This window comes from Oryzias melastigma, linkage group LG10 (genome assembly GCF_002922805.2).
Source record: "Oryzias melastigma strain HK-1 linkage group LG10, ASM292280v2, whole genome shotgun sequence".
Taxonomy (NCBI): domain Eukaryota; kingdom Metazoa; phylum Chordata; class Actinopteri; order Beloniformes; family Adrianichthyidae; genus Oryzias; species Oryzias melastigma.
In genome coordinates, this window is record NC_050521.1 from 13,099,394 (window position 1) to 13,125,723 (window position 26,330).

Genomic DNA, 26,330 nt, shown 5'->3' on the forward strand with positions numbered 1-26,330 from the left:
GGGTTAAAATATGGCCGTCAGATACTTGATTAAAGCAATCTCAGTTGAAAACTTTAAAGACACTAAAGATTCAACACAGAAAGCACAAAAGAGCTTGGTTTTACTTGAGCAATGAGAGGGAAAACGATAAAGTAAAATTGTGGTTTCTTCGGTTCTTGTACACTAACAACTTTACTCAGTAAATATGTAAACAAAGGGTAAAAGAAAAAACTTGATCAGTATGTTTGGGCAAACAGACTACCATATATAGTCAATTAGAAATCATGAAGAAAATGTGCAATAAAAATGAAGATGTGGCTTTTGTGTCATAGGTAACGGTATCCTCTTTGGATGAAGTAATCCAATACTTCTTGGAAAAGACAGATTACCGGGTTCATCCCTACACTCCCTCCCAGGCCTACGACACCCGCATCGGTAAAGCAGGCGATCGCCTTTACATTTGCTGGATGATATGTAAGCTGCTCCTGACAAATGGTTCCTTTCTTCAGAGGCGTTGCCGACCCCTCCCCACACGTCTAAAGCCATACCCAGAGCACAGGTCGCCCCCATGCTGCATTCGCAGAGCAGAGACAAGCTGGACATTCTTGCAGACAAGTTCCCGTCTGGTGAATACATTTATCCAGACGATCACAGGCCTCCCAAACCGAACCTCAAACTAGGTGACTGATTTATTTTATTTTCAATCAAATACCACTGGAATAATACAGTAAACTTGAGCTGGTTAATGACGCGTCTTTGTGTTTGTACTAGTTCAGCAGGACAGTGAATTTAAGGAGAAAATAAGGAAGCGAAGAGAAAATCTGTACCAGACATGTGAGCCGGGAAACATCGAAATCACAAGTCAACGTGCTGAAAGACGCCTCAGTGGGACGGGAGAGTGGACTTCTACCAGCTCAGCGTGAGCCGTGACCTTCACAGCCCTGGAACGTCTGGAGAGCAAGCGGAAAAGTAATCATTTACTCTAGCAGCTGTCCATGAAGAAAGGAAAGAGGGAATGTAAAAATAAAATCTAACGTTCGCTTGAGCTTTACCCAGTTACTCACTCTAGCTAACGAACTTGGTAATAGTACGTTTTATTAGTTCAGTGATACAGAATGACAAATGTTTAACAGATATAACAAAAAGGACTTTTAATTTTAGTGAATTGAATCAAGTGTAACAGAAATCACTGAAGAGAGCCTCGACACAGATTAAATTTTTTTCCTGAGATCAAAATGTATATATATTTTTTGTTTTTAGAAAAAATCCAGTCTAAAATCTTTTGCAACAATTAAGTTTAAAGTTGAGTGAAGGACTGTTTCGTGAGTTTTACAAGAACACCACAATAAAACTTTTACCAAATGTATTTTGTTACTTTGAGGTTTTTCTCTCTCCAGATTATCATGTTTTTTTAAATCATTTTGCTGTTTAAAGAGTAAACCAAACAGGGAAGTTGGAGGCTGACTCCTCCCACAGCCGAAATGGGAAAACCCAGTCAGAGGGGAGGGGCTTGGGGAACTGGAATGTTAGCATTATTGGAGATGCAGATCATGACGTGGGATTTCTGAAATGATTTGGGACTTAAATGGTTTGACCAATAACAAAATGTAACTGTAGTACTTCGTTTTAACCCCTAGGGGGCAGCACAAAGACATGTTTATTTTAATTTGTCAAAAAATCGACAATCACCAATAGACAGCATGTTTAAAGCCCCATTTATAGAGGTAAACAGACAGAAAAGTTGATTCAGGGTTTGGTTACCCTTTAAATTACAACTAGTTGTGTACTTGATGTGCAAAATATTTTGGAAAATCAAAATACAAACCCAGAAACAAAGTAGGAAACAACCAAACTGCAAAAAAGGGCAGCATAAATGACATTAAATTGTGTTATTTTAATGTTTTGCTTTGGGGATGGGCTTGATGAAATGTAGTTTTCTGTCTTTTATAGACAATAATCCAATACAGTTTCCTGCAATTCAGAATTTGTATTTGTTTTATTTTCAGTTTTATGAAGTTTACACACACACATACAACAAAAACCCCTCCAAATCTGCATATTTCCGAAAATGACGGATCCTGTTTCTGATTTGCAGATAAAAAGGTCGTTCAGTTCTGCTCAAAAGAAAATTGCAAACAGGTTAAAATTGTGCTCATTAAAAGGAAAAAAACTACAAATGAGGATAATCTTTACCTTTTCACTATTATGAGTAAAGAATATTTATCCACAGTTTTCTCACTTTCCTTTGCTATGCTGTAGGTTTAAAACCAAAAGACGGTTTGTCTGTGAAAACCTTTTGTTCCATAGAAAAGAAAACAAAGATTTCCTTCCATCCTCATCACCCTTCCTCCATCCATCCTGGTTCTTTCACATCTGTTCAGCATTCTCATCCTTTCATCTGGTAGCAGCCTCCATGTGGAAAAGACTAAATATTTATAATAACTTAACACATCAGAATAAAAACAGAAATAAATTAGGGTGATTGCTCCACAGTGTGGACCTGCCTCAGCTGCTGTGGTTCCATCACTTTTCAGTGAGAGACAGTTGCAAGATCCTCTCCAGCTCCTCCTCTTCCTCCTTCTGCTTCCTGCAGCAAAACAAGGAACGAACCATTGAGAACCACGATGAAGATGAGTTTTAACAAGGGCTGTAACGAGTATCCAATTACTTGGATATTCACAATCTGTACACAAAAATCTGAGTACAATTATTTGAGATGTATGATATCACAGATTTGTAATCTTTTTAAAATATAGTGGAGTGTCGTCCCCAAACAAAATTGTGTCCAAATGTTAAAGGAGGTGGAGAACACTTCTATGCCCCATGATGACTAGAAAACTTCACAGTAGGAACGGGGCCGCTCTGCAAGCTCACAGGTTCAGATTTCTTGCCACATTATACGACTGTAATATTTTTAATTATTACAAAAGATAACCAAGTTAAACTTTGAAACCATTCATAAATTCATAAAAAACAGTTTATAGTTTCACTTCAGAGAAATGTCCATTTGTTAAAAATGTATAGAATGATTTTTTTTTCATTGTATTTGTGGACAGAGTTGTTCAATTTAGTTAATTTTTAATACAATTTAATATGTTTTTGTTGGTATGTAGTGAAAAATATGTGCAATTGCGGATTTAAAGTAAAACATGGAAGCTAGCAGTAAAACTTTAAAGAATCCAGAGGATTTAACAAGTATGTTTAATACACAGTGAGGCAGATACAAAATTAACTTTTAAATTTTTTTGGGAAAAAGATGTTTCTATTTCTGAGTCTTTCTGATCTTTCTCCTGCTGTTAAGTCGTAAAATCTTGTGTTCTGAATAAATAAGCTCCTTACATGAAGGATTTAGTTGGAATTCAGATCTAAATGTCAACAGAAAACTGTTTTACCTGAATCTTATTTCCTTATTTCCTTCAGATAAGACTTGTCAGGCAGTTAGTGCAGATAAGACTTGTTGTTTAGATTAAGTAAATGAAGCAGTGCCTAAACAAACAGACAATATAAACATTGTTGTTTATTTTTTTTTTGCTCCCAGGAGAGGAAACTACAACAAGGGAGAGAAAAATCATTAAATTCTTGTAGCTAGTTTTTACGTTAGCGCCGTTTTCAGAAAACAATGTCTACTCTAAAATTTATAACAAATAAAGTATTTCAGTATGAAACAAAAGTTTAAAAAAAGACTATATTTTTTAAAGAAACATTCTTTGTTTAAATGAAGAAATGAGATAAACCATTTTAATGAGGAAATTACAGTTTTTGCAAAACCAATTTAAGGTTTTATTCATTAAAAAATATATATTTTTATAATAAAAAGTACAGTTTCTCGTAGTATCAAAGGTGAAATGTGGAAGCAGCCTGAAAAAACATCAGATGCAATATTTTATATCAGTGAAGCATGTGCTATTCTTCCAGCAGATCTGGCTGCTTCCTGCTGAACAGCCGTAAAATATTAGCTTTACTGTTACATAAAAATTGAATGGAGACTCAAACTTAAGTAAAAATACTGTAGATTCAATCACAAAGACATTGAATCGTTTCAAGATGGTTAACATATTTTAATTTATATATTTATGCATCTCCAGTCAATTTTTTTCCATAAAAGCAAGTTTTTTTTCTTTCAAAAAACGTTTAATATTCTCTTTTACATTTTTTTCTTTTAAAAAAAGTTCAATTCTTTTTTAACGTTACATTTTCTTAATGAAACAGACTTAATTTTCTTCATATACAAAATCTGCATTGGATTTTTATAGTTGATCATCTGTAAAAAGACACTTTGATGTGAAACAAAATCAAACATTTGAGTTTAGAACTGTGTCAAACTCAAAAGTAAAATGTTTAATAAGAGTGCTGCACCACATCCACACAGAATATCCCACTGGGTTTAAAAACATGCAAATTTGTTATCTCAGGTGACTAGAATGAACGCCTCACCTGTCCATCTCTTCCTGCTCCCGGCAGGACAGCTCCATAGCGATGCGCATCTGTTCATCGAAGCTGCTCGCCACGCCGAAGTTTTCCGACACACGCGGCTCGCCAGTTGTGTTGTAGGGGAGCGGTGGGGACGCAGCAGGGTCCAAAGGGGACACGGAGGATGACTGGTTGGAGTCGGCCGTGTCTTCTCCATCTCTGTTGGCCAGAGAGAGCGTCAGGGACTCCTGGATCGCCCTGAAGAGAGAAAAATTGAAAAATCATGTCAAGTGTTATTTAACAGAAGAAAGTCAATTATCAGGATACTTTCACTTTAGATTTTCATTAAAGGATGAATGGAGTTTCTGCTCTCAAGAGAGGATAGAAAAAAAAAACTAATCACAGAACTCTAATTACACACAGTTAATTAAATACTCCAAGAGTCAAATCTTTTCCTAACAAAGAGAGACTTTCTATTAACTTGCAGTTAAACCTAAATTTGTATTTAAATAATTTGTTTAAACATAAAAGTTGATAGATTTGAGTTTATCAGTATATTTTATGCATTAATTGAATGACTTTAAACCAAAGATGTAGCTGGAGGTCAGCTCACCTCTCCAGCTGAGAGTCCTCCTCATACAAAGGAGACTGGAGAACCGGACGGCTGTTAGTCAGGGCCTCCCAGATGGTCACCTGAAGATAAGGTGCAGAGATAAGAAATGCAAGACAAACCCCACTCCGCTGAGTGCTACAATCTCACCTGGTCGCTCTCTGTGCCGGCGTCCAGCAGACTCTGCTGAATTGCAAACTGCAGCAGGTTGTCGTCCTCGTCCCTCATTGGCTCACTGCGGCCTGGGCCGAGCGTGGTGTAGTCGGCAGGTGGTTCAAATACCGAGGGATCCACCTCACACTGGAAGGGAGGGGGGCACTGACCTGAACAGACAGGATAATGAAGCATCATTTAGGAGCATAGACCTTTCAGTGGGCAGATGGGGGGAGGATTCCTGTTGTAACCAGAAACCTGTTGTTCTGTTAAGCTCAAGCAGCAGTTATAAAACAAGAGAATAAGGAAACCCATTAAAATGTGTGAAAATTCTTAAGTAATTTTCAGAGTGCAAAAAGAAAATGAATCCATGATTGAAAGGTTACCAGCTTCTTCGGGTGTGTCTGGTTTGTGGAGAGTCACAGAGCTGACGGGCTCATCGCAGCCGCACAGGTTACTGAAGGTCACTCTGGCATTTAACACGTGGAAAAGAGGAATCTCTGCGGGAGAGAGTGACAGCACACCTCAAACTTCAAAACAAAGTCATTAGCTGCATTTGCTTTACCAGCAACAACAAAAGCAGCAGTGGTTCAAATCTGCAGTCATCTACCTGCAGATTTGTGGCTCTCACTCACCTATTTTAACGGGGAAGCCCGGCGGCAGACGCAGAGTGATGAAGTCACGCAGCTTGGCAAAGTGGGCGTTTGAAATGGCCATGAGGTCTATGATGGGTGTAACCTGCTCCGCCAAGGACAAAGGGTGAGTCTCACTCAACCACAGCGTCGCTTTAAACCTTAAAAAAGGGACAAAGCAACAGGGAAACAAAAGTAAAAATGATCAGAACCATCAAAGGTGAAAACAAGCTGCTGTTCACAATTTTATGGTACTTTTGAACTTTGCTAGTGAGCTCGATGGGTCGCCCAATGTCCCGGCCGTTCAGGTTGAACTCCGGGTCGAAGTATTCCTCAGCTGTGATGGCTGTGGGGTTGTGAGGACTGGCACACTGTGACACATTGCTCTGCGAGTGACATAAACATCTGTTAATTGTAATAGGAAGTGTAAACGTTAAGGGTGCAGGAAATAATAAATCGTACCCCGTTGTGAGTTGTATGTTGTTCAGCAATCCCCAAGAAAGACTGCAGAGGTGTTTTTGAGCCTGAGAAGATGAAAAATATAACTATCTGGACAGGTATGATGTTCTTTTAAACACAAACATGATTTAACCCATAAAGACCCAGAACCGTTTTTCCTTAAAATGACATATTTTTGTTAAATTGATGTCCCCATGGGCTCTTATGGGTTAATATAAAGCATAGACAAGACGTGACTAGTGACTGCATCAGTTTGCTTTTCTTTTACTCCTCCATCACTCTCTTTATAGAGGCACTTTGTGTTTTTACCTTTACATCTGGACTTGTCCTGGTCTGAGAGATGCTCTGTCCTCGATCGAGTCACCAGCTCTACGTTGGTAGCACTATAAACCTGGACACGCAAAAAAAAACCTCAAACACAGGCTTTTTATTTTAAAAAAACATATGAATAAATCTTTCTGGTTCGTTTACGTTCGCTTCATCATTTATCAAACACATTTTTAGTGTTTCTGGATATTTCTAAATGGTTTTTTTATATATATATATAAGAAAAAACAATCATTTTATGTATTTTACAACAAGTTTATCTGCGAAAACAGCACTTTATAAACTAAGCAGTTTCAAGGAAACGCCATCTAGAGGACACGCTGCAGAATTCCTGTACTGATTCATAAATTGATTCTTAAACAAAAAAATGAAACATCAATAAATATATCTGAAAATACAAAAGGGCACATTTGAAAAAGAAACAGAAATAAATCCAGGAAATACAAGAAAGTAAAGTTTCCCTTGTATTCTGAGGCTTCATTGTATGTTATAAATCATTTGCATCAATCAATAAAATGAACTGGCATTTTCAGTTTAAACATTGTATTAGCATGATTTATCAATATCACCCCACAGCTTCTTAAAATATGGTGGATCAGATTACCTTGGCTTCGTATCCGCTGACGACCTCACTCTTCTCTGAACGCCAGCCCCAGATTCCAGACTTATTCCTACAAATTATCATCATTAAACGAAAGTTTCTGTACATAAATGAACTAAATAATGCAAAAATATTGTATATAAATATTACAAGAAATGTATTATTTTGAGAAGTGCAATATAGCTTACCGCTCAAAGGCGATGTTGCGAGTGTTGAGGTGTGTGGAGACGATGGGAGACGTGAGCCTCTGGGCGGTGTTCTCTTGCGACGGTTGCATGGCTGCAAGGAGGGAGGGAGCGTCACGCGGGGACAACACGAGCGGCTCGGTGTACACCACCTGCTTCTCGTGGTCCACCTCCATCACCACAGCACCGTCATCTGAAACAGCCAAGTCGCATAAAAAAATAAGAGCAGTCCTAGAATGTTTCATGCTTTCCAAGATTGAGAATTATTTTTAATCTTAAGCATGTGCTCAGCTTGTGATAACACTGAAAAAAAAAAAATTACAAACCTCCTCCTTTAAAAATATAGCTGCGCCGCCCTTTCAGCCAAGTCATGTGCTCGAAACCAAGAAGAGTGGTGTCCACCCGGAGGCAAGAGCCACTCTTCCACACCCGGTAAACATCACTGGGACACACTTTTGACACCAAAGGCACTGAAAGAAAAATTCAGCAAGAATATGAACACAAGCAAAACTTTGAGAATTACTTTGGAGATCTGGAGTTATATATTTCTATTTCATATTTACATTATTTTATGTATTCATACTTTTTCCTTTTACGTATTTGATCTTTTTTATTCACTTTTGGTGGTTTATATCAATCTATTTAGGTTTATTCATCTATCTGGTTATTAATCTCTGATTTTTACTTTTATATATTTGATTCCTTTCACATCTTGTTTTAAACTCCAGTGTTTCCACCACACCAATGATGAAGCCTCCTCAGTCAACAGGGTCGTTACAGTGGGATGTCCCGGCGCTGGCTTCTTACCTTAATTGGGGGGAAGGGACTTTATGCTTCATACTATTGAGTGGGTAATGTTTGAGTATGTTGAAAGCTTTTGGTTTTTTCTTTCAGATTTTAAGTCGAAAAATGTGTTTACAAGGTAACACTTTGTTACATTTGAAGTGTTTTAGAAATAAAATGTGATTTGATTGAGACAGCTCCAAAATCCCATCAACCTTAAATTTAAAGATTTTTTTGTTTGATTGAATTATATCACAAGTTTTAAATCTAGTTTTTATAAAGAGCAATATGTGTTTACAACATTTGCAGGTTATTTGGATTTATCATTTTTAAATGCTTCCTTTAAAGTATGTAAAACTACATTCTAGTTTTAAATAGGAGTATTTTTGTTTGACATAACTGGTGAACATGATGTCGTAATTTCCAAAACATAAGGTTTTATCTTTGAGCTTTTAAAACAAACATAGTCATCAACAAATCATTTATTGTGATGTGATGTTGGACATCAGATCAGAATCTGAATATAAGAAATTGTGTTTTGGTGTTTTTAACATTCTTGTGGTATTTTTCTCATGATATGTATATAAAGAAAATAAATCTAAAAGTTTTCCTTTTTATTCTAATTACTATAAGTCAGGAGCAAACAATAAAACGCTGCTGGAAAAAGCTTGTAACTTTGATGTAGAAGCTACATTTCTCAAGCCCCAGGCTCTCCGGTCAACTCTGATGTATCACTTGCACACAAATACATACATTTACGTTTTCCTTTTCCTCGTCTGAGGTGGCATCTGCCTCAAAACTGTCCTGCTGGATAGCTCAGATATTTTTGTTGCACCACTAATATTAGGTTAGAGTTGTGACGGGCTGTAAGATAGTGTGAGAGAGTTCAAAAAGATGATGGGAAGTGGGGATCCACATCAAGAGTCCCACCCACAACTCAGAGGGTAATGTCTAACAAACTACTGCTGCTCTGCAGAAACTATGTCCAAAAAATACTTTTTTTTATTAGTTTGACTTAAAAAGGCATAGTCATAATTAAAAGACCATTGGGAATGCTTTTGCAACAGATCAGATGATGACGAGAGTGGGACTTTAATCCCTAGTAAGGTAGTGCTTTAAACAAACTTGTAGAAGACACTGATGTCTGCTGTCCTGAGTTTGGTCCATTGGATGCAGTCTGGTGCTGGAGGAGCTGTCCAGCTAATGTGGTGCTGAAATTGACCTGTGTAAATAAAATTTAAAAAAGGAAATATTCACACAATCATCTTACCCCAGCTGGTGAACTCCCATTTCATCTCCACATAAAAGTCCCGAGCCTGGAGGAGTGAAAGACAGTTTTGTCAGATGTTGATAGTTCAAAGTGTAAACACTGCTGTATAAACTTGAGCAATTCAGGATCTGACTTTTTTTTGACAACTGAGCAGACCAGGTGAACTGGTTTACCTGTCTCAGTTTGCTGAGCAGCTCGGGGATGCCCGCCAGTCTCTCAGTTGCTCTCTTGAAATCTCTGTACTGAAGCACCAGCTGCACCAGCTCAGGGTCCCCCGTGCTCACAGCTTCCTGTAAGACTAAAAACAAGACAGTCAGCTTCCTCGTCCTCCCAGCAGCCGAGCAGACGCCCAGCACTCACTGGTCCAGCCCTGCGCGTTGCAGTAGGTCGGGTCTGCAGCGTGTCGGAGCAGCACCCGGGTGGACTCCAGGTGGCCCAGACACACGGCCAGCTCCAGCGGGGTGCGTCCTCGTGGATCGATGCGCTCCAAGTCGTGCTGCAAAACGGGGAACACACCAGCATCATTAGCGCAATGCAGTCACTGCGTTCATAAACACACATTTCTCCAGCCTCCACACTCACCCCTTTCTTCTGCAGCTCTCTGTCGAGCTCCAAGTACTGATTGTTCCAGACAAGAACATGCAAAGGGAACGCCTCTTGAGCCATGGCTGTCGCTGGCAGGGATGAACTGCTGAAGCTACAAGAAGCTCTGCCGATACGCACAGCTGGTTAGCCACCTAGCTTAGACTAAAGCAAAAAAACCTGATTATCTCTAAATAAATAAATAAATAAATAAAACTATGTGCCGGAAGATTAACAATTGTATTAAATTATGTGCAAAAAGCAACTAAACTTAAAAGAATGAATTGTCTAAATTAGTGGGCTGAGTTAGTTAGGCTAACTCAGCCCACTAATTAAGTGTTAGTTAACTAGCAGCTAGCTGGTAGAATGTTAGCTAACTGGCTAACAACATTGCTCCCGGTGTGTCTCGGCACCTGGTTCCCATTTAATAAACAGCAGCTGACTTAGCTGAACACTAAAGCACCGCAGCGTCCGTTCATCCTGAAGATGAAAATGTTCTCGTCAGGAGGAGGGGAGGGTTAGAAAGTCGGCTGTCAAAGTTAGCTAGCCTCCCCGGTGAAGCTGCAACTATCCAGTTTCCATCGCAGGGTTGGAATCTGTCAAAACAGAGCCCTTCTCCCACTCTTTTTTTTTCAGTGAGACGACTTCAGGGCGTCAGATTGGATGACGGCTTTTTCCACCCATTTTCGCCGCCACCAGAGCACATCTGCAAGGCAGCTCCGTCCCCGAGCGCATCGCAGCCTGGCCGGGAATGTGGTGTTGTTGCAGCCCCAGCTGCCTTATTTATTTATCAGCCGCTTTGTTTCCAGGTTATGGACAGACTGGGTGGAGCCTGGTTGAGCGGATGTTTTTCTGATGCAAACAGCCATAAATGACAATTTATATATTTTTTATTTTTCTTGAAAAATAACACAAATAACATGGTGTAGAAGGGGGAAAAAAAGAAGCGTCCGAAAAATAATTACAATGCTACAGGATTCCCATTTCATAATCTAAATAAGGAAAAAAAAACATTTACACAAAAGTAAATATTTATATAGGTATATTCACTTTGAAGGATATGGCCAGGAGTCTAGAACTTTCATACACAACACTTAAAAAAAGAAATGAGCAAACTCTCCAAACAGAATCTCTACGCTGAATTTGACAAGTGAAAAATAGATCACATTTTATTTCCATCCCTTAAAAAAAAAAAACATGTATACCACAGCGATGTGGAGCTAGAATATTAACTAAATGTCATCTCTGTACAAAAACAAAGCATTTCGAGTTTGGGAATAATAGCACCTGAACTTTTAACTGCTGTTTGAAAATGCACCATTTTTTCTTTAACGTATCCTTGGCTTCTTATCCCTCGCTTAATGCAACCTGCCCTAATGTTGGGGTGAGGTCTCGCAGCCGTGTTGATTGCCTATTCACGCCGACTTTGTACCTTCTTACACACTCACAACCGTGTCCTCTTGAGGTTTATACAACTGGACTGCTGTTGCACTTAATGGCTGGTAAACATAAGCTGTTCCAGTAGTCTAATGCGAACGTCTTTTTTTTTTAACCTTTAAATAGATTTACAAAAAATAGCAATTGTGCATGTAGCATTTGTGGAAAAAAAGACTTTTTAAGCATCCAAATCTTTTAGAAATAAGCTTCAAATATATAAACAAATAAGACAAGTGTGAATCAGACAAATCAATCAGTACAACTATGTTTAAAGATGCAACCCCAATGTATTTGCTAATCTCTTAAACTGGGATCTTGAATCAAGACCATCAAGGAGGTTCTTCACAGAGTGTGAAATACAGCTTAGCTAGTGGTCTTCTACTTTCTTGCCAATAGAAAAAAAAAACATTATGCCTCTTAAAGAGAGCATTTAATTATCTCAAAAATAACACAAAACATCCTGAGTTTCTTTATAGGTATGCAGGAAAAAAGATCTGTTTTTGCAGCCAAGCCAACCCAGTTAGTTCCTCACAACCAGCCAAGTGATGAAGTCCAAGCTCTCACCCTCCAATTGCAGACCCCACCCCCTTTTGCATGTGAAATGTACTGCCTGAATGTCATGCAGACTCACACGCGGATCCACACCCAAAGCTTTTGCATTTCAAATCATGGCTGCAGTGAGACAGAAAGGCAGGAATCTAGGATATCCTCTGGATCAGTTTTTCATCTGACAGGCAGTAAAGTGTGTTGACCGACAGCTCTGAGATGAAGGCCTCACAGGCTTTTCTGGAAACCCCTTTGCAACCTCTCAGGTCAAGCTCTGAGATACACGAGAGACGGCGCAGGAACTTCAGACACGCATCTGTCAATTTGCTGCAGCCTACAAAGAAGGAGGACAGGATAAATCAGCTAAAATGAAATGCACGGCTGAATATAAACCTATCATTTTGCATACAACTTTTTCTCACCTCCAAGATTGAGTTCCGTGAGTGTGTTTCGGGTGGAAGAGCCCACTGCAGTCAGTAGGTTGATGGAGTGGTCGGTGAGGACATTGCAATGAGAGAGATCCAGTTTTGTTAAATGAGGCATGTGGCGGATCACCAGCCTCAGAGTCGAGTCGCTGATGTCCAGGCCTGCAAGGCGCAAACACTGCACGCTCCGAAACTGACTGCGGTTATCACAGCCTGGACCAGATGGGCCATTCGCACATAAGGAAAAACAGACAAACAAATTATTGAGAGTAGTTTAAAGGGAAAAGAGCAACAAAAAAAGAGCGCACAGAGAAAGGAAAAACAAACTAAGACTTGTACATGTTTCCATGTACCTGTGGGGTTGTCATCTACTCACCTGGAGGAGTTACTAGATCCCTAATTTGCGAGTCTTTCACTCCATCTGCATATCCCAAGTCCAGAGAGCGGAGGAGAGGACAACCAGAGGAGCAGAGAGCAGAAATAGAGGACCAGGAACAACCTGCCAGCACCAGATCCTTCAGTCCTGCAAATCAGATTATAAAAAACTATTTAATCAACATTTACCGTTTTGCTAAATCAAATATATATCATTTTAAAAAAAAACATGTGTGCCTATGTACCAGGTAAGCGGCCAACAAGCCAGTTGAGCTGTTTTTTGGAAATGTTGGTCCAGGACAGGTCGAGCGTGACCGGCTGTCTCTTGATGATACCCGTCAGAGCCTGAGGAGTTACTGTGCGCTTGCTGCTCAAGTCAATCCGAGCCCAAAGCCGCTTGTCTAAACACCTGAGGAGGAGAAAAATATTCAAAAAGCCAACCATTATCTTTCAGTTCTAAATATTAATATCACATTTGTTAAAAGAAAAGTCCAAATCGATGCATAAAAACACCATGAGGGTGATTATAAAAAGTTTAGATGACTGTTATGAAACAACAAGAAAGACTAACAATACAATTTCAAACAATAAAACTTAAGAAGTATCTCAATCATTTTGTTTGGGTCTCATAAGTCTGAAAATGTAAGAGACATTTCTAAAGTACCGTTATAACATAGAAGCAGATCAAAGAAGGATACAGCCTCATTATACTACTGTTTTTTTAAGAAATAAGTTAAAATAAAGAATAGTTATCAGACAATTGGAAAAAAATTTGAAAAAAGAACAAATTTGAAAATCTAACACATTAAAATTACTTTTTTTCTAGTTAAATCTAAATACTGGAGCATCAGTGGAATAACATCACACATGATGCAAAATAAAAACACAAATAGGCAATGGAGGAATCACTGATTATACATAATGAGAATATTCCTAGAGCGACAAATCACCCAAAAATGAAGCAAACTCCAGATATTTACATGGTTGTTTGCTTTGCTGTAAAAATCTTCTCAGACTATAACTAGTTTATATGAAAAGAATAGTAGACCTAAAGTTAAGAGAACAACCATAGTGATCAAATATCTGTGAGAGCTAAAACCTGAGCAAACCTTATAGACAAACTAAAGTTGGACAACTAGAATCAATGAATGAAGTAAGTAAAAACGCTAGAATTCAGTCACAAAAGCATCTCTTAAATACACCTACCCATGGTCACAACTGAACTCAACCTGACCGTTGTGTGTTTGACAAAAATAGCTGTTTACATAAGCCTCTCGTGAACACTGAAGCACAGGTTTTACAAAAACTAATGTACTGATGCCCAGCAGGTTACCGCTTTACTTTATTAACACCAAAGAATGTGGTGTTTTAACAACATGAGGAAAATCAAAACTGTGGGTCCATGTTTACTTAATGTGTGCGCATGTTTTCTTCTCAGTTTAAAAGACTTTCCTAGAAGCTTGAAATCACTTTAATCCAAATCTAGTTCCTCAGTAGGAGAAAAGAGAATTTCTTGAAAACGAGGGAAAGCAGAAGGGCTAGGAATTGCTGTCAGGACAACTAATTGATTGAATTTAGAAGTTCAAGATCAAGTAAACCAAGATTAAACTATGCTTCATTAAACATTTCTAGTCCAAACAATTTTAACAAGGTATAAAAATAAATGAATCGTTAATTTAAAAATTCTGAATTCTTACAAACAAAAACTAATAATATTAATAAAAAATATTGAAAAATCCGAGCCACAAATTTGACGACTAATATTGGATTTTTGACTTGTCAATATTTTAAAGCCAGTCCTGGAAACCACATGAAAGTACAGACTCCATTAAGTTGAAAAGTTTTTTGGCCGTTTTCCCCACCAATTGAACAAAATAATGTTAACGGTTGGATTTGATAAACTGGTACCATTAAAACCTTTTGTCACAACCTTACCTTTCAAAACCTTTAAAATATCTATAAGCCTGAATAAAAACCTTGTTGAAATAAATACATCTTCAGGAGCTCCAAAAATCTATAAAAACTGAGTCTAAATACAATTAATGATCAATTAGGTAAAATGACTACTTTACATAAAGACAGTAATGTAGCAATCTGTCCTGATTGGGTTTGACCAGAAATGTAAAAGAATGGTTGAAAAAGTGACACAGCTTCTATGTAATAGATTGTGTCGAAACAAACTTTCTGATAAGGGCCCATCTTAGACAGAATAACCAGAAAATAGTGAGTTTTGTAGCTTAGAAACTATGGAGATCATTTTAATACAAACACTAGTGTTATGGTTGTGTCAACATGAATGATCTTTGCAAATTGTGTCTGTAAATATGATAGTTGCAACATCTATGACACCAACTTTCTGATCAAGTTACCCTAAACCTACTGTTTTGGTGGGTTATGATAAAAGATTTGATATTATAAACATAGGTTGCTAGTTAGATCCCAGACATCCCTAATTCACAAGTTGAAGTATCTTTGAGAAGGGCAGGAAAAAAAACATGCTCCTCACTTTGAAGATGTTTTGTTTTTTAAATAAAGATGACTTTGAATAAAACTTAACCTATGAACAGGTCTTACCATTTGTACCAGTTCTTGCAGACAGCCATGCACAGGCAAAGATCTGCTCGACTTAAGTAACGGAAGACAGACACCCACACCTCCCTCTCACAGGCCGGGCCATTCCCACTGCTCTCCCTGTCCGCCTCGCCCCCTCCCTCCTGCAGAGCCGATAGAGGGATGCGAAGATGATGAAGCTCGGCTGATGAAGATGAGGAAGCACCATTGCTCAGCTTAGCTGGCTTATCGAGTCTTGTTCTTTTGGAGGCACCCGTTCTCTCCGTTTGGGGAAAGCGGGAGCCTAAATTACCGCTCCGAGTGAGAGGCGGCGTGTGCCTTTTGGAGAGGTGATCAGAACACGGGCCATTGTTTCTAATTGGAGGTCTGAGGAGGGCCCAACTCTGGTTGTGTGTAGCGGAAGATGCAGTGTGAGGGGCAATGGCTTCTAATTTGGGGACAATGGCTGAGGGGTCTTGCTTTGCTCTGATTGGTCTTTGGAGTGTCACTTTAAGATGCATGTCTTTATCTTCCTTCAAAGTATCCTGATCCATCTCCTCCTCCGCACCATTTTGGTTAGAAGCCTCACTACCGTCCTGATCTCTCTCTTTGGCCCCTTGTCCTTTCCTCAAACGAGGCCAGTTCTCTTTATCCCCTCCCCTGCCATTGCTCAGCACGCTCTCCTCTTCATCCTCGTCGTCGCTGCTGCTGCTGTTTGTGCTGCTGCTGCTGTCCTCGGTATCCTCCTCAATGTCGTTACGGCTCCCGACGCTTCTGACGCCTCGTCCTGCTCCTCCTCCACGAAGCCTAACACCTCTTCCCCGGCCTCTGCGCGGCTCTCCTTTGGGCTCAAGCATCAGGCCATGAGGAGTCTGCTGACGCAGTAAGGACCCCGTCCTCCCTGCACCACTGTTGTAAGGCGAGCCACCGGCCCAGATGGAGCCCCGGCCTCTGCCCTGAAGTAGTCTGCTGGATGGAGAGCGCAGGCGGGACAGCAGCCGGGACCCCAACAACCTAGAAGAGCGATCTAGAGATGATCGTCTTCTCTGTGGGGAAAATCATGTTCTTGGTGTTAAAACCTTAACAAAGATCTAAATAAAGCAACATTAATAGAATGAAGAAGTGCAGCAGAATTATTGTCAAAAAAGTGCTTCTTACTGTTAAAAGTTTAGTCCGTTCTAGTTTTATCTGGAACAAAGAGAAGACAAAAGCCATTAATAAAAGTCTAAAAGACGATGAGACAAAGAAAATCTTGGCAAAGGCAGCGAGGTTCATCACTGCATCTATCAAACCAGTTTAATGCTGAGAAAAATGTCATGAAAAGCAAGACACTGAGGTAACACCCCCGGCAAAAAAAAGCTTATAACAACACTAGAACATCTACAATGGATCAGACTCACCCTCTTCTTGAGTCTGAGCTCCAGCGCGCTCGCTCTTTTGCGGCTTTGCTGATGCTGCAGTAGCAGTTTCTGTGAGGGCGGGGGTGCTGTGGGTCTGGCAGGTGTTCCAGTGCGTCTTCCACGCCTTCCCCCGTCACCAATGCTGGTCCTTTCTCGATAAGAAAGCTTGGATGTTGAGGCATCCGACTCTTCACTTTCCTCAGTGCTGGAGGACTGATGTGAAAGAAGAGACAGCTATCATCATTTCTAAACTAGAGGCTGCTGAGGTAGAAACTTGAGTGGGAAAGAAGAAGAAGAGACAAAAAATCTCAGAAAGAATGAAAACCATTTTTTGTACCTCTGATGCTGAACCTTTTCCTTGATAACATTTCGGACATTCCCAGCAGCTGGGTAGATCTTTATTGACCTTTCCTTCAGCAGGATCCTGAAACATAAATTCACAGATGACATGTCAGTGACCATTTAATCTGCTTAGTGACAGAACGGACCAAATACTCGACTCAACCTGAGATTCTACTTGATTTTTTAATCATGATCATAAGTCTTAAATATCATTTAGCATCGTCTGTAGCACTGCACGCGTTTTGTTGCGTCTGAAATTTTTGCAGTGTTAACTGCTCTGCTATGAAACATTTTTTTTATCAGTTATGTCAAGAATAAAATGACTCTCAAACTCATCATGGAAGATATTGAGAGATCAGGTTTATTTATTTTGAAGAGCTGAATAAAAGCATCGGTGCACGTCTCCGTGTCTGGGTTCAGATCTTCCAGTGAGGAAGATCTCCTGCTCATGGGAAGGCTGTATGGCAAGCCAAAAGAATAAAACAAAATTGCCAGGAAAAGAAGGCAATTTTTAAAGTCTTTCAAAAAAGTAATTTTAGGCTTTTATCTTATTGTTTTTTTTTTAACTTATTACTGATCCAAAAAATGATTCTAACTGTGACCCCAAAACTGTAACACGATCCGAACCGTGAGTTTTCTGATCCGTTACACTCATAGTAGAAATAAACATTCGACATGGTGGTGCAATGCGAGCATTCTCATCCTGATCTTCCATCCATTTTCTCAACCCACGGGGACCGCGGGGTCCCCAGAAACTGTCCCAGTTACTGTTGGGCAAAGGTAGGATACACCCTGGACAGATCGCCAGCCCGTTACAGAGCTCACTGAGCTGGATCGATGGTTATGCTAGAAAAACCGCCATTTGACAAGGGTCAAAAGAGAGATCCAATTTTGACGCGTCTGTCACGCCCGGGGTGAATGCACCATAAGATTCTTGCAGTTTCATATGTCGTTTTAGAGAGAAAGTTGTACATATAAAAAGAAAAATAGGGGGGAAAAAATAATAAGACCAAAAAAAAAAGTTCAAGAAGACTTACTTTAACACATTGCAGATGGACGATCAGTGAACATCCAGTACACTCCATGAGGGAGTGAGTGCTCGGGTTGGATTCATCAAACTCCCCTTCTCCACATACAGTACATCTTGCTGTGTTTGGTAATGCAGGCTGCAGAAGAAAACAAAAATGACAACAAATCGTCAGAACTTTTAAAAGCAGAATAATTGTAATGAAATAAAACAAGTTTCTTACTGCTAAACACTGTCTCATGATGCAGCCCTTTTTCATCCGTCCAGGTCCACCAAATTTCCTCATGTCGTGGCAGTATTGACAATTGCCACATTCCTTTCGGCAGCAGGCAGAACAGCGCTTACACCTCACCCGCCTGCGCCTCAGGGCCGAGATGGAAGAGCGTTTGGTAGGCCTCTGATGTTTGTGGAGAGAAGGGCCCAGACGAGGGCGGTAAAGAACAGGCGGTGGAGGAATGAGGGGCTGGTACCAGGAGGGCTAAGGGAATTCAGCAGTAAAAATGAACAAATACGTCAGTACAAGGCAATACCTATCATTTTTAAAACTCTTGTCTTTGTGCTTTGAATCTAGCATACATAAGACAACAGAATCCACACAAGACCTGCTGTATTACTTTAGCTTTTAGTGTTTCTAACCCTAATCCTTTCCCAGATTGGCTTACATAACACACTTTTCTTATAGCTTCCAGTTGCAATAAAAATCTTTATGCCGTTTTATTATAGCTGAATAAAACCTTGGAAATTACTACAATGCTGTAGAGGTGGAAATACAATAAAAGCTCTACTTAAAAAGGAAATGCAGAATAGTTGTATTATCTAGAATTTTCTACAACGTCTACATTCAAAAATTAAGCGAGCTTTGAAAATACAATGTGTTCAAACACGTTTGTCAATCAGATCTTGTGTTTTAAATATTTGACACGCTTCTACTTCATAAACATCTGTTAAGAAACATGCTCTCGGCTCACCCTTTCAGGCCATTTGACAATAGGTTCCCCAGTGTGTGCCAACTTGACATTGTCCTTTGCACATTCCTTTAGAACAGCCTGAACCCAACAATGAGAGGTGGAAAATAGTAAGATAGCATTCATCATGATTTACAACCTGCAGAAACCCCAAAAGGACCCACCTTCATGTCATCAAGCAGGGCAGCTGCATTCCTAATCCCAGTAGGAACGCACTTTTTGTGGGATGGCAGCTCCTCCAGCTTCCCTACCAGATTCCACAATCCCTCCAACTCAAATGGAGTTAGGACATGCCGAGGAGTGATGAGATGGGCCTTCTGATCTTGATGAAACTCTTCTTCCTTGACCTTGATTTCATTTTCCATGTCACTGTCAATTCCTTCAAAGGCTTCGTTTCTTGAAGGGTCGCTGATTTCAAGGTCAGATGGAGTCAGTCCTATAAAAAACAGACATATTTAAGTCATCTGTGCCATCAAGTGAGAAAATAAAAAAAGAAGAAGAGCAGTAATCCATAGTGTTTACCTATGCCAAGTGAATATTTTTGGAACTCTGGTGTGAGGTGGGAGATGTTGGTCAGACAATAAAGGTATCTTTCCAAAACATACCAACACATCTCATAATAAAAAGGGTAGCGAAACTTAGCTGGCACCTAAATGAGCAAGATAAAAACAGAATAAATAATATTGAATAGCCACAACTACACTTTACAATTTTAACACAAAAATACTGATATTACCAAATAAATCTTCTCATGTGTATTTGGAGTGAAATGTGTCTCACCCGTGTGCGATCCTCAATGTTGTAGATGTTAAGCTGCATGGGGATGTTGAAGCTGTGAAGGAAATTCCCACCAAAGACCAAAGTGTCTTCTGGGGTGTACACAGCATGAATCCATCCTACAACACGTACAACACAGCGAGTGGGGAAGGAGTCAGTGCACAGACTACAGATTAGAGAAGACGTGGAATGGTTATGATAGATGACACACCTGAAGGGATTATGAAGGTGTTGCCTTGCTTTAGCTCTATCCTCTGACAATCGTAACATTTGTCCCCCAAGAAAATGTCGCCCTGCTTTCCTGACAAAACCCAATTCTCATACATCTCCAGGTTCTGAGCAGTGGGTGGAATCAGCCAAAACACCTGCATAAGAAAAAAAAAATCATTTGAGATGAATGAAGTGTACTTTAGTTTATCATGCTGGATGTCAGAGTGACTTGCGTTGATCTTTATTTTCTGACAATACTGATAGAAAAACAGTGTTAACATAAGAATGATAAACTCAGTGGCACTTTTTTTAGAGGAGTGCCGAGTCTGACCTTTCCTCCTCGAAGGATGTGGTACCAAACTGAGGTCCCCCCAAAATCAATGTGGAAATCTGTGAAGCAGCCTTGCACACTCATGAGACAGTACCTGGAAGATGAAGAGAAAAAAATGAAAAACATAGCCAGCATTGGGATCAAAGTATAGAAAACAACTGCAAAACAGAGAAAATAACGTAGTTGAGCATGTTAAAGTGGGATCAGTACTGCACCAGAGTCACGTTGTAAATATTGAATGCAGCCGAGCTTGTCAGTAGACTCACTTTTGTACTTTGGGATAATGCATGTCTATGATGGCATTAGTTGAATCTCTCTGTCTCTCCTTGAGATGACGAGGCCACATGTTGTCCACCCAGTCGATAAGGTCCACCTAAAGAAAGAAATTTTACTTAAACCCATCTTGCAGCTCCCACTCTGCTAAGCATTAGATCATCTACAAAGTGTTGCACCAACAGAGCAGATGCTGTTCTGACCCTCATCCTAAACTAAATTTAGGATTCAAATAGGCCAGCTTTTTTTACACTGCAATAAAACAGAACAATCTTCACTGGAGATACAACTTAAAAGATGTTAACTCACTGAAGCCGGTCGCTTGACCAGATTCTCCAGCCTTGTGTGACTGAACTCCAGGCTGATGACATTGTAAAGTTTTTCTCTTTCTGATGGGGGTGTTTCATAGTAGCGCCGCCACTGAGCCATAGACATCTCAATTCCTTTCTGGGTGTTCACATCCATAACATCGACAATGCGTCGACTACCTGTAACATAATTAAAAATAGAGCAAATTAAACGTCTGTGTCAAACAACTTTAGCCTAGATCACATTGACCCATAAGATTAGGAAAAAAAAACAAAATTTTTTGTTATCTGTTACATAGCACCTCATACCTAGAATGCAACGATTCAGTCGTGCTAAAAAAGCTGTTAAATTATGAGACAATCTTTCCAAATTCTAAATGGTAACTTTGTTTTTAATGAAGTCTGTCTATTACCAAAAACTTTGACTTTAGCGACTCATTAAAACAAAATTATCACAACTTTTGTGCCTTTTTTGGGTAAGCCTCTTGCTGTGATTATATATATATATTACAAAAAACATGGCCTAATACTTAAATGTTTAATCTTTGTTGCTCTCTCCCATCACTTTATAATGACTGTGATCAATTTGTTAAGCTCATTTCAAGAAAAATATCAGTATGTCGATATCTAAGGTTGATAGACAAAAGCAGTGATAGCTTTCCAACTGAACAATTCTAAAAAGAAATACACTGGAGGAAAAAAAAACAAACTTGGTTTTACTAGAACTCAAAACACCACATGATGGGTCAGGAAGTTGTGAAATTAAAAGAAGGGAGAGCTTCATAATATCCTCTACTGGTTTTTCAGATATCCCTGCTCTACATACTGCTGTTCCTGAGTAAGGTACATTTTGCCAACAAGAAGCTGCAAAGGCAGAGGTGGCCGGCAAAGTTTAGACCAACTTGTTTTATTTGTTTAAAACATTTATATTTGACAACATTTCATTTTAAAGTGCAGCAGGTACACGTACTATATTTTGACTCAAAACAAAAATCACTTTTGTTCTAAAACCACAAACTTACCAACAAACAGTTTGACATCACTGACACTGAAATCTGAATCTGGCATTCTGTAAGAGAGAACATTTGCTTTACTTCATGCTTTAATAAAGTTGATTCTCAACAGGAATATTTTTTAAATAAAACAGATGGAGTCTGCATCTGTTTGGGAGGCAGCATTTAAGCAGTAATAGTGACTTACTGTAAACCGAGGCCGTCCGATGTCTCAAAAACAATAGGATCTCGGAGCCCTTCCCTCTGAATGTATTCAAACGTGAAATCTAGACGGAAGACAAAAGATGGGGATAAATCTCAAGGAGTCTTTTAAATTACAATCTGATTTATATATTTAAAAAAAAAACACACACACACTTGAACATGAAAAACATTTCAACAATCATTTAATTTCCTGTTAATTTTTGAAGCATAATTCATATCTCTACATTGTTCAAAGTGTAACCTAGAGGCATGAAGCAAAAGAAACAAAGACAAAACAGAACCATTCTAATACTTTAAAAACAAATTTAACACAATTTGGATTTAAATCAAATTACAAGAGAATAGACGATGACAATTATTAACAAGTCACCAGATAAGTCAATAGTATTTAAAAGCAACCAAAACCAATGCCATAACTATGTCAGGATAGAAAGTTAAACAACATATGAACACTGACATGACAGTACCACAGTGACCAGCGTCACACATGCTTCTGGAGATCTTCTCATAAAAGACCATGCAAGCATAAGCAAGTTACAGACATTTTTACTGGTCTGGTTAAGGTGAGCCAGAGTTAATGTGAGGCGGCAATAGAAATGATCATGGTGTTGTCTTGCTTGAACCAATGCCCAGTTAACTCAAACAAATTCAAATCGAAATTCAATAAGCTTTATTATCAACATTTTCTTCTGAACTTGATCTTAAATGTTCTTGATGCCAGTGCAACAATGTGTGAATTTGAACAAAAATGTAATTCGTAAACATTGAGCAAAGAAACTGCACTAACTTAGTTTTCCTAAATATAAAATTTAACAAACATCAAACAAAATGAAATTGAAGAAATGCTGCGTATTTTTCAGACCATGTGGTACACCAGATTAAACAGTGTATAAAGAAAACAGTAATATATAAGGTTGTGACTACACTACCCAGAATGCCTGAAGAGGAGGGGGGGGGGGGAACTGTATATTTTCTAGCAAGCTCTGCTGTTATGCATGTTGCCTCTTATCTGCAACAACCAGCCTTTGCAGAGAGAGCAACGGAACAGATAAGTCAAACTTTATTCACAATAACTCAACATTGTTCAGTTGTAACACACAATACTAAACAGCACAACATAACAATATGTTTATGTGCACACAGTATGCATCACCCCAAAGGGTCCAGACTACAGTGTCCATAATAACAGCAACAATTCAAGTCAGCAACTCAAGTTTACTAAAATTACACCTCGACATTTTGACAGATTTGTAAGAAAATTAACTGATTTTAAGAGCTCCTTATGACCTGAAAAATACAGCAGTTATTATACCAGTAAAATTAGTGAATCGTAATTTATCTGAGAACATCTCACCTTTTCCTTCCATGTACTTGATAAGCTCGGAGCCAAACTTTCCACATTCCAATTTCTCCTCCAGATCAAAGGTTCTTTTCCCTTCAATTTCATCATCTGAAATGCCATCATCTTGGTAGCGACGGCGTGTACCTGTGCGCTGAGGGCAAAGAGAGTTTTACTATAGAATATGTTCTTCTTCACACAAAAAGAAATACAAAAAAATAAAAAATAAAATAACCGCACAAAAACATTCTTCAGTGTTTTCATTAAAACTTGATTGATATAGTACTTGGGGATATTAACAGGTGATGTAACCTTATAACTTTTTACTTTTATAAAAGGTAAATTAATCAAAATAAAAACAAATTAAAGCACTTCTTCCTCAAATACACTAAAAACCAATAACAAAGCACCACAGTGGTAGGGGGTTAATCTTATATACCCCCCTCCTGCCATTCACCCTTATGCAAGACTGCATGGCGAGACAGATGGAGCAAGCACAACACCCCCTACTCTCAGATCTCCCCCACCCCCATCCATTCATCGCAACAAATAGAGCATCATCATACATTCACGCTTCTTACGAAACTTATGGAAATTACCTCCAGCATCATTACTGATTTGGGCAGTATACACCAAATATTTTTAGATTATTTTTTTGTTAAAATAAATATTTTGATGTACAATTACAAAAGAAAAAAAAACATGTATTTATTATTGTCATAAATTATTTAGAGAGATGTGACCAAATGAAAAACAAACAGAAAAGTCTTCATACCAAATGTGAAATATTTGCGTCCACGCCTTAGCAAAACGCTTAAATATCATTTATTTTCAGCCTGGGAGTTTGGGAGTTTATTGCTCAACAGCTGAGGGTTGTAAAGAGGTGAAACAAGGTCACATAGCTACTGCTGCTGCTGTCAGGTCAAGTGGCGAACTTGACCTTTTTATGAACCCAAAGAATTGAAATAAGTTCATTATCAACACAGAACACAGAAGAGAGACTACTGTCATGAGTCTGGGTGCCAAAATATAAAAAAGGGGGCCGCTTCTTGATCATAGCCTCCACATCAACTAACACGCGTTATTGGGTTGCAAAACTAATGTAAAACAAAACGCTGAGCGCCACGCACATCCCAGAGGTACTGTAAACATAAAATGACATTTAAAAGGGTACCAATGTGGTTAAGCTACTTACCAGGCGTTTGCTGTACCTTGTGTGATTATCCTCCATTATCTGTGCAAAGGAAATACAGTTCTTTAAAAAGTAAAATAAATAAAGCTGTTTAGATGCTTTACGTCGGTTTTACTGTTGAGTACAATCAGTGGGATGGACACATTTCTCTCAATTTAGACGACTGTATGTAGCAATGCTAACGCTAGCTTGCCTCGAGCCAGCTAAAGCTAGCTTTACACAAAAACATCCCTCAAGATTGTGCTTTTATCACTATATTCAGTCACCGGAAACATGGCGAACCCATATCTTAACATGAATTTTCAACACTCCAAAATATTTACAACAGACGAATAAATGGCATCACTCGAAGACAGTAAACACCCCACTTGACTATCGCTTTCTTAAATCGTCGGCTACCGTTGACGCTAGCTAGCTGTTGTTAGCCTAGCTACGGCAGTGGCAGGCTTTTATCTTTACCTCTGCGTTTGAACTCCGGTCAGATGTTGTAGTCAGATTGGTGTGCTCCAGCTAGAGCGTCTGCAATATCTCAGTAAAGTTTCTCCCATGTTATGTGACAAGAGCTCAATACGGCGTTTTGTTTGTTATTGTGCTATAAAGTTAGACCGATTCGACGCTCCAAGCCGCCATTTCAGCTGGTCAGAAAACACAACTCGCATACACAAAACCGAAAAAAGGAAGCCGCCGATGTCCCGCCCCTCTTTTGCACCACTGGTCTAAAATATTACCATGGAAGCGCTCTGATTGGCTACAGCAAGTGACCTTTAAAGAAGATTACAAAGAGGTACACTCGTTTTACTTCTCGCATGTAGTTGCTTCGAGTCCATCCACCCACCCAGCCTTTTTTTTAAATTGATGTTCCAACTTAACTAAATCAAGTCAATAATTCGCACCCCTGGTATGACATTAATAACAACCTCAATTACGTGTGAATAGTCACTTTTTTTAAATAACGTAACATTTTTCATCAAATTAACCATAAAAAATCAGAATTTTAACAGATTTGGGGGAAAATAAGTATTTTGTGTGCACAAATTAGCTTTTGGTAGCCACAATTTGTATTTTTTGCATGCATTTTAGCATGACAGGACAGAATTTATCAGCATTATGTGGGCATAAACAAGTATTTTGTACACATGAATTACCACTTTGTAGCCAAGTTGTATTTTGTGCACACATTTTAGCATTTCAGGGATGCAAATTAGCATTTATTAGCATTTTGTGAGCACAAATAAGTATGTTGAATGCACAAATTAGCATTTTGTTGCCACAATTTGTGTGTGCAGATTACCATTCTGTTGCCGCAAATAGAATAAAAATGCTACATGTTTTTATAAGTATTTTGCACACACAAATTAGCATTTTGTATGCTCAAATTAGAGTTTTAGTATAGTCAGTTTAGTACTAATTTGTGGCCATAAAATACACATTTTGTGTGCACTTAATATGAATTTGATCCCATTAATTGTTAAAGAAAATGTTCATTTGTGATCGCGACATGCTAAATTATGGCCACAAAATGCTAATTTGTGGCTAGAAAATATTAATTTGAGGGAGCAATTTTGGGGGGAATGTCATCTCCAGGGCTCAATAATGTTTAATCTAAGTGTAAAATAAAATAATTT

At 38.9% G+C, this 26,330-nt stretch overlaps 3 protein-coding genes across 4 annotated transcripts in view; 1 reads left to right on the forward strand and 2 right to left on the reverse strand.

Moving 5' to 3' along the window:
* Window positions 1-1,345, forward strand: part of LOC112153472 (signal-transducing adaptor protein 1) — a 5,269-nt gene extending 3,924 nt beyond the window's left edge. Inside the window, exons 8-10 of one of the 2 annotated variants that reach the window (XM_024283719.2) lie at window positions 312-414; window positions 489-659; window positions 756-897. In XM_024283719.2, the coding sequence (XP_024139487.1) occupies window positions 312-414; window positions 489-659; window positions 756-766 (285 nt within the window). In that variant the 3' untranslated portion in view covers window positions 767-897. Of the gene's footprint in view, window positions 1-311; window positions 415-488; window positions 660-750 lie in introns of both variants that reach the window. The other variant, XM_024283717.2, reaches the window with a different exon arrangement.
* Window positions 1,346-1,951: 606 nt separating this feature from the next.
* Window positions 1,952-10,743, reverse strand: ankrd13d (ankyrin repeat domain 13 family, member D). Its single transcript, XM_024283715.2, has 16 exons — window positions 9,992-10,743; window positions 9,770-9,905; window positions 9,583-9,707; window positions 9,410-9,455; window positions 7,683-7,826; window positions 7,360-7,549; window positions 7,175-7,241; window positions 6,553-6,634; window positions 6,247-6,308; window positions 6,040-6,170; window positions 5,788-5,945; window positions 5,539-5,652; window positions 5,150-5,322; window positions 5,003-5,082; window positions 4,414-4,647; window positions 1,952-2,566 (listed from the first exon to the last, which is right to left on the reverse strand). The coding sequence occupies exons 1-16, from the start codon at window positions 10,073-10,075 to the stop codon at window positions 2,503-2,505; spliced, it is 1,890 nt and encodes a 629-aa protein (XP_024139483.1). The 5' UTR covers window positions 10,076-10,743; the 3' UTR covers window positions 1,952-2,502.
* Window positions 10,744-10,863: 120 nt separating this feature from the next.
* Window positions 10,864-25,422, reverse strand: kdm2ab (lysine (K)-specific demethylase 2Ab). Its single transcript, XM_024283710.2, has 23 exons — window positions 25,165-25,422; window positions 24,709-24,747; window positions 23,529-23,667; window positions 22,158-22,236; window positions 21,980-22,026; window positions 20,959-21,137; window positions 20,643-20,749; window positions 20,377-20,470; window positions 20,047-20,200; window positions 19,839-19,954; window positions 19,581-19,707; window positions 19,223-19,494; window positions 19,062-19,139; window positions 18,317-18,571; window positions 18,104-18,232; window positions 17,062-17,148; window positions 16,725-16,937; window positions 16,483-16,512; window positions 15,349-16,370; window positions 13,020-13,183; window positions 12,776-12,922; window positions 12,397-12,612; window positions 10,864-12,308 (listed from the first exon to the last, which is right to left on the reverse strand). The coding sequence occupies exons 2-23, from the start codon at window positions 24,742-24,744 to the stop codon at window positions 12,127-12,129; spliced, it is 3,873 nt and encodes a 1,290-aa protein (XP_024139478.1). The 5' UTR covers window positions 24,745-24,747; window positions 25,165-25,422; the 3' UTR covers window positions 10,864-12,126.
* Between the last annotated feature and the right edge of the window lie 908 nt (window positions 25,423-26,330).